This window comes from Myxocyprinus asiaticus, chromosome 5 (assembly GCF_019703515.2).
Source record: "Myxocyprinus asiaticus isolate MX2 ecotype Aquarium Trade chromosome 5, UBuf_Myxa_2, whole genome shotgun sequence".
Taxonomy (NCBI): domain Eukaryota; kingdom Metazoa; phylum Chordata; class Actinopteri; order Cypriniformes; family Catostomidae; genus Myxocyprinus; species Myxocyprinus asiaticus.
The window spans coordinates 6700633-6711942 of record NC_059348.1 but is presented as its reverse complement, the minus strand read 5'-3'; the positions used below and the strand labels follow the sequence as shown (position 1 = coordinate 6711942).

The 11310-nt window shown below is 39.1% G+C and overlaps 1 protein-coding gene across 8 annotated transcripts in view; it reads right to left on the bottom strand.

The window, feature by feature from the left end:
- Positions 1–11310, bottom strand: part of LOC127440881 (gastrula zinc finger protein XlCGF7.1-like) — a 108681-nt gene that overhangs the window by 5023 nt on the left and 92348 nt on the right. For 4 of the 8 annotated variants that reach the window (XM_051697950.1, XM_051697946.1, XM_051697951.1 and 1 more), the window contains exon 2: positions 8038–8283. The exons of 1 other annotated variant lie outside the window; for it this stretch is intronic. In XM_051697950.1, coding sequence (XP_051553910.1) covers positions 8038–8122 — 85 coding nt within the window. In that variant the 5' untranslated portion in view covers positions 8123–8283. Of the gene's footprint in view, positions 1–8037; positions 8284–8616; positions 8748–9349; positions 9978–11310 lie in introns of those variants that run through there. 3 more of the 8 variants (XM_051697945.1, XM_051697949.1, XM_051697948.1) reach the window with 3 other exon arrangements.

Genomic DNA, 11310 nt, shown 5'->3' with positions numbered 1-11310 from the left:
TGCTGAAGTTATGCTTTTCTTTTGGGGGGTAAATATATGAACAATATGCATTAATAACAATGGAAAACAAAAAAGATTAAGCAGTAAAAAACATTTGCTCTCACCCGGAGCTTACATAGAAACCAGTACTGATGGCATGTGGGTGATGCACAGATATATACTGGTCTGATCAGCCTACGAGTTCGCTTTGCATTTTTTCCACCATAAAAGCGAATCCATAAATAAGAACTGAATACAAAGAGAGCAGAATTCAATGTGTATCAAAATATTACAAGTATTGACTTTGCTTTAGAAGCACAGATGCCATGTTATATCTTCATCTCTCATTCAGCCAGTTTTGCCAACTATTTCTCATGGGAAGTCACCAAAGGCTCGCTGAAATGTCGCTAAAAACAGCTAAATCACATGATGTCATTTATTACATAAGACGTCAAATTTACATAGGCAAATGAATTGGCGTAAAGAGCTACAGCAATTCTTTAAAGGTGTAGAACCATTTTTTCTTTAATTGAACTAATGAAACATAACGATGGTCATTATGGCCAAACAGTTCAATTTTTGTTTCATCAGACCAGAGGACAAGATCTTTGTCACCATGTGCACTTGCAAACTGTAGTCTGGCTTTTTTATGGCAGTTTTGGAGCATTGGCTTCTTCCTTGCTGAGCATCCTTTCAGGTTATGTCGATATAGGACTCGTTTTACTGTGGATATAGATACTTGTCTACCTGTTTCCTCCAGCATCTTCAAAGGGTGCTGTTGTTCTGGTCTTAATTTGCACTTTTTGCACCAAACTACGTTCATCTCTAGGAGACAAAATCGACTCCTTCCTGAGCTGTATGATGGCTGCGTGGTCCCATGGTGTTTATACTTGCGTACTATTGTTTGTACAGATGAACGTGGTACCTTCAGGCATTTGGAAATTGCTCCCAAGGATGAACCAGATTTCTGGAGGCCCACAATTTTTTTTCTGAGGTCTTGGCTGATTTCTTTTAATTTTCCCATGATGTCAAACAAAGAGGCACTGAGTTTGAAGGCAGGTCTTAAAATACATCCACTGGTACACCTCCAATTGACTCCAATATGCCAATCAGAAGTTAACTGGCTAATTGTCTAAAGGCTTGACATCATTTTCTGGAATTTTCCAAGCTGCTTAAAGGCACAGTTAACTTAGTGTATGTAAACTTCTGACGCACTGGAATTGTGATAGTTTCACTTTTAATTGACTATCTGTCTGTAAACAATTGTTGGAAAAATGTATGCACAAAGTAGATGTCCTAAAAAACTTGCCAAAAGTATAATTTGCTAATATTAAATCTGTGGAGTGGTTCAAAAATTACTTTTAATGACTTCAACCAAAGTGTAAGTAAACTTCTGACTTCAACTGTATCTCTCTGTTTTTTGTTTTTTTTTTACATATCTGTTGTGTGCTGCTGAACCATCAGTGTGCATTACTTGTGCTAGTGTTCCTGTGCAGCAATGAGTTTTTGACAGTGACACCTCATCATATCACTTATCTCTACACTTTATTATAGATCAGGGGTTCATATCCATTCTCTCTCTCTCACCCTGCTAGATAATTTCTCAATGCTCTATCACTGTAGGCTGACTTGACTTTTCTAAACGGAGAGCATGCATGTGAATTGAGGTTGAGATTGTTGCGACAAATACCAACAACACACAAGCTCATCAGTCATTCGATTTATAGAACATACGCAAGCACAAATCCAACTCCTGATGGCATGCAGGTCAGTAATATTACTTGAAACACAGGGAAGAGCGCTAGAACACCGAGAATAATGAGACATTATTCACAGTAGAGCTGATGTTTTTTGTGTTGCCAGATGTGGAAGAATGTCTCTAAAGCAGACTACAAAAGTCTAGCAACAAAGTCGCTAAATTGGCAACAATGTATTCAGCACCTCAACAACACGTAATTCCAGTATAAGTCATCAGTAGAAAAGAAGCCGTTTTTTTTTTTTTTTTGTTGTTGTATCTGGACTTTAAAGGATTCAGATCTCTTTTTTTGTTCAATTTAGTTGTAAGATATCAGCTCACTTTTCATTCACACAGTTATTTTTTGGAACCCATTCAACTTAAATATTATTATAATTTGTAAACAAATGATGACGATAATAATATTATAATAGTAATATATCTCAATCGTGCACCTTTTGTCACAGATCCACCGGTCTCTCTCTCTCTCTCTCTTTCTTCCTCACTGCCCAGTGCTCACTCTCCCCTGAGTTCTGATTACACGCACCTGCATATCATTAGTGGCTAATCAAGGACTGCACACACACACACTTTGTCTGTTCTCATCGATAGTATCTCTGAGACTCCAGACCTTTCTACTATGTCAAACATACCTGTGTCTTCATTATTGCCTGCAAGTATCATAAGACTGTTGTGAGTTATCTGTTCATCATGTCTTTACCCTGTCTTGATATTACTCACCTGCTGTTTGCCACTCTGCTCAACTGGATTTACTCACAATGTTTACATCACTGTTTCAATCATCTGTTCAATAAACCCTGCTACTGAGTTCATATCTCTGCCTTCGTGACACCTTTAACTTTTAAAACCCTCACGCTTTTATTTTGAAATTCTGAACTCTCCAGGAAGTCCTGTATGTGTCTGTTTGTAGGCAAGTTCACAGTCGTTTTATCAAATTTTTGTAAAAATGCACCTCCGGTGCCGTTCTAAATACATATAAGTGAACCAAACTATTGGTCATGAGTAGCGCTCAAATATTGCACACCGCTGTGAAGGCTAAAAATAGCTACGAGTGTGTGTAAACAGAGCAGTGCCATTCAATAACGCGCTGGAGCTGCGCGTGCATTTTATATATTTACTTATAAAACACAGCCTTTTGTGATTCACAGAGCTATCGCATGTCTTCAAGTGGCTTTGAATAAAATGCACGAGTCATATGAACTACTTTAATTGTGTTTTTATGGTTCTTTTATGTAATTTTTTGAGCTTGACAGTAACGAACATGACTAACACACAGTATCGGATTTGGATCGGGCTCGTCGGACCGATACCCGATCCGTTTAAAAACGTCAGTATCGGAGACTATACCGATCCAGGTATCAGATCGGTGCATCCCTACTACAAATTAGAGTGAACCCCAGTTTAAATGGAAGAGTGTGCCACAGGTCAATTATCTTTTTTAAGCTATGTTTGATGTGTTAAAAGCTCATTCTATTAGTCTCACAAAAATGGCATCAAATCTGGTCGATAAATGCCATGTAAAGCTGCATTACAGAAGATCTTCAGGTTAAAAATGAACAACATGCCATTACTGACTGAGTACATAAAAAACAGTGTTAAAAACAATGTCCTTACCTTAACCTGATTCACTACAGTAAGCATAAAATGTTGCGTGAGAACTTTTTCTGTGCACATAAATACGCAAAATCCATGCAATTCTCAGTGAATGAGACCCCTGTCTTTTTTTATTTATTCATTTTTATCCCCTTTTCTCCCAATTTGGAATGCCCATTTCCCACTACTTAGTAGGTCCTCATGGTGGCGTGGTTACTCTGCTCAATCCAGGTGGCGGAGGACAAGTCTCAGTTGCCTTCCCTTCCGAGATAGTCAATCCACGCATCTTATCACGTGGCTCGTTGTGCATGACACCACGGAGAATCACAGCATGTGGAGGCTCATGCTACCCACGATCAACGCACAACTTACCATGCGCCCCATTGAGAGCGAGAACCACTAATCATGACCACGAGGAGGTTACCCCATGTGACTCTACCCTCCCTAGCAACCGGGCCAATTTGGTTGCTTAGGAGACCTGGCTGGAGTCACTCAGCACGCCCTGGATTCGAACTCGCGACTCCAGGTGTGGTAGTCAGTGTCAGTATTCACTAAGCTACCCAGGCCCCCGCATGAGACCACTGTCTTTAAGGTTCTAATATAATTTGAAAATTGAAGGCCAGAATTGAAGGAATATTCCAGGTTCAATACAAGTTAAGCTCAATTCGACAGCATTTGTGGCATAATGTTGTTAAACAATTTATTTTGACTTGTCCCTCCTTTTCTTTAAATAAGCAAAAAACTGAGTCCGAGTGAGGCACTTACAGTGGAATGGGGCCAATCTGCTCACAATTATTTAGAACACAGCCAACTTAAATATTGTTGTAATTTTCAAACAAATAATAATAACAATAATAAATTACTATTATTGCTGACTCTCAGAATTGTATAATACAATAGTTATATATTTCACTCATGCACCTTTAACTTTAAAACCCTCTGGCTTTTATTTTGACAGCTGGAACACTCCAGGAAGTCCTGTAAGTGTCTGTTTGTGGGCTACTTCACAGTAGTTTAATTAACTTATTCAAAATCTGGTCAAATGCTCCCTCGATGCCGTTCTCAATGCAAGTTATAAGCAAAACAAACTATTAAGCTTCTATGAGATTTTGTTCGTGTGGAGCGCTCACATATTGCACCGCTCTATGAGCTTGAAAGCATCACCATCCTGTGCGTGCTATGTATGCGTGTCAACAGAGCCGCACCATTCACTCACTGCACATAGGCTACATACTATATGTCTACTTAAACACAGCCTTTTGCGAATTACAGAGCTATTGCATGTCTTCAAATGGCTTTGAATAAAATGCACAAGTCATATGGACAAATGCAATGGTGCTTTTATGTCAGTTTTGAGCTTGACAATAACGACCCTGACTAACTCATAATATCGGATTTGGATCGGGTTTGTCGGACTGATACCCGATCCATCTAAAATGTCAGAATCGGAGCCGATACCGATCCACATATCGGATCGATGCATCCCTAAACAGAAAAATTCATTCAAGTGCTTTTATACAATTATAAGCTTCACATTTCTGCCTTTAAACCCTCCAAATATTGGCCCCATTCACTTCCATTGTAAGTGTCTCACTGTAACCTCTTTTTTTTTTTTTTTTTTTAAACATTATGCCACAAATGCTGCCGATTGAGCTCAACTTGTACTGAACCTGGAATACTCCTTTAAGTTTTAAACTATTAACAATAGAGTAGACTGGTTTCGGGTCAGGTTCGTAATTAATAAAAAAAATAAACAGGCTTACTAAACTTGTTTCGCGCACGGACGAGTTAGGGGCCGTTCACACCGAATGTGTTTTTGCACGCATCTGTTCTGTTTTCCCATTATTTAAACACATGCTGGATGAATGTCTTTGACATATGCACCGCGTCTCACGAAGGACCAGCACATTTTAGATACCGTGGCAAGTTAAAAAGTACATAAAATTGTCAAAAATGCATGTTGAGACACCTGCGCTCAGTTTCACTCTTTGCGCTGCGTCTAGGTTGTTTTAAGCGCAGTTGTCACAAAGATTCAACATTCTAAACAAGTCCAGGCTGCATAGAGGGGACTGTTTTTTTTTTTTATTTTTATCCCCTTTTCTCCCAATTTGGAATGCCCAATTTCCACTACTTAGTAGGTCCTTGTGGTGGCGCGGTTACTCGCCTCAATCCGTGTGGAAGAGGACAAGTCTCAGTTGCCTCTGCTTCTGAGACTGTCAATCCACGCATCTTATCATGTGGCTCGCTGTGTATGACACAGTGGAGACACACAGCATGTGGAGGTTCATGCTACTCTTCACGTGCCCCACTGAGAGCGAGAACCCCTAATCCACCCACAAAGAGGTTGCCCCATGTGACTCTACCCTCCCTAGCACACGGGCCAATTTGGTTGCTTAGGACACCTGGCTGGAGTCGACTCCAGGGGTGGTAGACAGCGTCAATACTCGCTGAGCTTCCCAGGCCCCCATAGAGGGGACTGTTGCAGTGTTTCATATTATTCCAGATTGATCTGCACCAAGAAGTTTCTGCAAATAAATGGCAAAGCAATGCATTTTTTTTTCTCCTTCTGCTCTAGTGTACTGAGGGGCTGTCGTGCCTTGTTAAAACTGTGTATATTTACTGTTTCAGTAGTGTTACAAATGTTGCCTATATGCTTACATAAAATACAGCCTATTGCAACAGTACTTGCTAGGAGAAGAAATTATTATATTTCCGGGTTCTGGCTTAAAATCTGACGATATTATTTCGGGCCATGTAGGGTCAGGCCACACGGTCCCAGGTATGAGTTTCATTTTAAGGCCCGTGCAGACCTCTACAATAGAGGGACTGTTATTTTAAGATGCTTCTGAAGACTTATGAGTGAAAATCCCAGATGTTTCTGAGATAAATCACACATCAGCAGTGTTGGGCCTCATGTGGGCCTAACACAAGTCGTAAAACCTAACTCAGCCCCCACATTCCATGTCGTAAATCTTACTGATAAAAATCGCACCAAAATCAAACAAAAGGAGTCCAAAACAGACTACAAATCCATGAAGCCTTGCTCACTAAAGGATCGAACACTCAACTCCTATTGGATGAGGCACACAACAGAACGTCCCTCAAACATGACATCATCAGGAGTTGAAATACCTCTGAAATGTTTCGTGAGTTGCTTCCAGCGACTTTGTTTACCGAGTATGGACGCAGCTCTTCGCTGCTCTCAGGTGCAACCTCGTGGCACAAGGAAGTAACGTCCGATTTGAAACTGTAGCCATACAATATTCAACCGAACACTCTAATGGATCTGAAGGAGACCGCCAAGCAATTCGCATCTTCATCCGTTTGCCTACAGAAGTGAAGAGATTAAAGATTTCTCTTCCATCTTCAATCAAGTCGACATTTCGGAGTTCTCCGCCAGCCCGCCGAGAATCAACAACCGTACCGCCCGCCGACAGAGCGAGGAAACGGCCTCCCGTCATCACCCGAGCCTCAAGGAACCGGGTCAGAGTTAAAGGACGGAGGAAAACACATTCTACCTGTGTCTTCATGCGATTCAAGTAAGAGGTTTACGTCTGGGCAGAGATAGAATATTATAGTGTGTTATTCTTGTGTTTCAAGGTTTTTGCTTGTACAGTTTACGGATCGCCATATCCGCTCATTATTAATACTCAGGGTATTAATTATCACAAATTTGTTTTGCTGTATTGTGGTCCAACCAAATTGGATTGTTGTGCAATTTCGCCATCGCGGGTGAGACAGCAACTGAGTTCATCCATTAAAGAGTCAAATAACGCGGGACTTTTACGAGCCGTCCACCGCGTCTCTGGGTGATAAACACAGCTGCTTTCTCTCCCACTATCGCGAAATCGGCTTTAGGGCTGTCACTTAATCATCTCTCTCTCTCTACTAACCACACACACACACACACACACACACACACACACACACCTTATGTGTTATAGGATTATTTTATTTCCATATCTAATCATATCACTGTTTAGTTTGTAGTTAAGTCGGAAGTTTATTGACTGCATTGTATTAATTGATATTACTGCATAAATAAACTTTGTTTATATTACAAAGAGAAGTGTTTTGGTTTGTTTTGCATACGCCTGTGTCATGCTGACGGGATGTCAGTGCTCGGATTCAAACCTTCATTCATTGTTTTTTTTCCGGAAAATCAATATTCTTCGAATGTTTTCTTAGGAAAATCGACAATCTAATATTGAGACTGTTTTACTATTTGGTTATTAGTCCCTGATTCCAGGGTGGTGCAACGTCAATGTTAATCCTTATTAATATTCTATTGATTTTTGATAATTGATAATTATCTTTGATTGAATTTGAATGATCAATAAGCTAGTGTTAATTTTAATTAATGTTTCATCGATGTTAACAATTTACGATTATCTTTGATAATTGTTGATTTAAAGGATTTTAAAAAGCTAACATTGATTCTCATCAATGTTCTATTGATTTTAATAATTAATAATTATCTTTGATAATTATTAATTATTGCTAATAACCAAACTTACTCCTAAACGTAGCACACTACATTTACTGGAGTCCCATATGATGTTTTAATGAGTTAAATTCAACTGATTAATTTAAATATTAATTAATAACTACAGAAATAATTATTAATTATTTCTGATAGTAACACTGATCTAAACAGCCAGTAAAGCCCTACAGCAGTTATTAATAAATAATCAAGAATGGACACAAACCTATTTGTTCCTCGGTATCTTCATTTTTCACTTTGTGTGGTTCTGGATAACCCATGTCCTCTCTCTCCTCTTTAATAAAATCCATCTTTGCAGCAGTATATCAGAAACTGTTGACACACTTGAAGTTTGTCCTGCTCTTCTAGAAACTCTTCTTCAATTCAAAGATGACAGGAATATTCAGAGCATTTATTGGTGAATTGCTTTGGGAGTGGATTCACAATCACTGTGTGGTAGTGATGACCAGACCTGTCAACATTAAAAATAAATGTCAGAATTTAAATATGTTTACATTTCTTTACATTTAAGAACATACTTTGACAGCTGCTTATTATTGTATGTTGAATAACTTACAAACTGCAAAAACATCAATGTAAAAAATAAAAGAAATTAACAATATTAAACTCTGAGTGACCAGATCACTGAACACATTAATTTAAGTAATCTCAACATAATTGAACGGAATATAAAAGAAATGCTAAATCTGTAAATCTGCGCTTCACACAAACACAAAACCACATTTATGAAAAATCAACTACCAGCACTTCATAAACTACCACAAAATTATTTTAAAAACATTACCGTGTTGTCAGGATTCGTATGTAAAGCTTTAAATCAGTTTTGAATCGTTTTATTCGCCTAAAATGCAGAAGCGCTCAAAAACAAACCTGCAAACAGAAGAATGATGAGTCGCGGTGCAGCCTTATGACGTCACAACAAGGGTGTGTCCGAAATAGCCTCCTATCCACTATATAGTGCACTATTTTCGGTGTCGGCCATTTTGTAGTAGTGTCCGAATTTATTATTTATTTGAATTGATTAAATATTTTATTTTTATTTTATTTTTGCCATTAAAACGCTAAGTGATTTCTTTCTTCAATAATTAACTGAGGTGATATTATTGTTAAGTGAGAAGATTGCACACATAAATTATTCAAATTATAATTTATTTCATTATAATTATTCATCAGAATCAGAATGAGTTGTATTGCCAAGTATGCTTACACACACAAGGAATTTGTCTTGGTGACAGAAGCTTCCAGTGCACAAACAATACAACAACAAGACAAAGATAATAAAAAAAATAGAATAAAAAGTATAAATACAAGTAGTATAAAGTATATATAGAAATACACAATAAGACAATATGTGTGTGTGTGTGTGTGTGTGTGTGTGTGTGTTATATATATATATATATATATATATATATATATATAATACAAATCTGTTATATGCAGATGCAAGGGAATGTATGGCAGAAGAGGTATGGTATGTTGGAAAAATATAAATAGATTAAGCTGTATATTACACATACTTATTGCTCAATGGGGCAGTTTTAACTGTTCATGAAAAAACTGTTCCTGTGCCTGACGGTTCTGGTGCTCAGTGCTCTGAAGCGTCGGCCAGTAGGCAACAGTTCAAAAAAGTAGTGGGCAGGGTGAGTGGGGTCCAGAGTGATTTTTATATGTATAGTTCTTGAAGAGAGGGCAGGGGGCAACCAATAATCCTCTCAGCAGTCTGAATTGTCCTTTGTAGTCTTCTGATATCCGATTTCGTTGCTGAACCAAACCAGACAGTTACTGAAGTGCAGAGGACAGACTCAATGACTGCTGAGTAAAACTGTATCAGCAGCGCCTGTGGCAGGTTGAACTTCCTCAACTGGCGAAGGAAGTACAACCTCTGCTGGGCCTTTTTTGCAATGGAGTCAATGTGGGTCTCCCACTTCAGGTCCTGTGAGATGGTAGTGCCCAGGGACCTGGATGACTCCACTGCTGCCACAGTGCTGTTTAGAATGGTGAGGGGGTTCAGTGTTGGGGTGTTTCTCCTAAAGTCCACAATAATCTCCACCGTTTTGTGCGTGTTCAGCTACAGGTTGTTTTGACTGCACACCAGTGGGTCTGTAGTCATTGAGTCCTGTGATTTTGGGTTTCTTTGGGACCCATCTAATAATCAATGGATGTTATTATTAATAACTTTAGTACTGTATTACAGTCACATGAGGTTGCTATGCGCACATGTCTTCTCAAGTGTGTCAAGATGGTAGAACAATAATAAAAATAAATACAATAATGTACGCTTTGTACAAATGTTTTTAGTCTTGTTGCCAATTTTTAGTGGTAGGCTATTAATATTTTAATCATTATCAAAATATATTAAACATGACAAACAGAATGAAGATTTATCGTAAATACCATTTTATAAGAATAACAAGTTTGCTGCTTGCCTGAAATAGCAAATAAGTGAACAAGTGAGTGTTTTCAGACAGAGCTAAAGTCCCTTTCATGTCAAGTCAGTTCACTCGGCGGCCAGAACGCTCCCGGGCAGCTATTTTCTATGTTAACAAGTGGCACAAAAGTACAGCTCCTATCTACTTGAATCAAGAAAGACCAAAATCTCTAAAACGGTTGGTCAAGATTGAGATCAAAGAACATATTTAAGGGGGACTGGGTAACTCAGCGAGTATTGACGCTGACTACCACCCCTGGAGTCGCGAGTTCAAATCCAGGGCGTGCTGAGGGACTCCAACCAGGTCTCCTAAGCAACCAAATTGGCCCGGTTGTTAGGGAGGGTAGAGTCACATGGGGTAACCTCCTTGTGGTCGCGATTAGTGGTTCTCGCTCTCAATGGGGCGCATGGTAAGTTGCGCGTGGATCGCGGAGAGTGGCATGAGCCTCCACATGCTGTGAGTCTCCGCGGTGTCATGCGCAACGAGCCACGTGTTCAGATGCGTGGATTGACTATCTCAGAAGAGGAGGCAACTGAGACTTGTCCTCCACCACCCGGATTGAGGTGAGTAACCACGCCACCACGAGGACCTACTAAGTAGTGGGAATTGGGCATTCCAAATTGGGAGAAAAGGGGATAAAAATAAAAAAATAAAAAATAAAACATTTAAAATCTGCTTTTTAATCTGACAACAATTGTATCACCTTTTTTTCACAGAATGTGATGACACGCTTCCGCCTTATTTAGCAGCGTAAATCTTGCAATTTTTTTTTTACTGAGTGTACGTTTATTACATTATGCTTTGTGTTATATTACCCTGGAATCAGTTTTTAAAAAACGAATTACTACAGCTGCGAGGGACATTCAGCTGCTGAGAGAGTGACAGTAAATTTGTCATCTTCTCCCATCTGACTGTCTTAACCCACCGCTCTCTATTTATTTCCTCTTCTGGAAAGTCATTCAAACGTAATGGTGGATATTTTTCTTTCGTTCTTGGAGCAAATGGGTAAGTGAAAATAATATTTGCTATGATGTCCCATTCACTCCCAT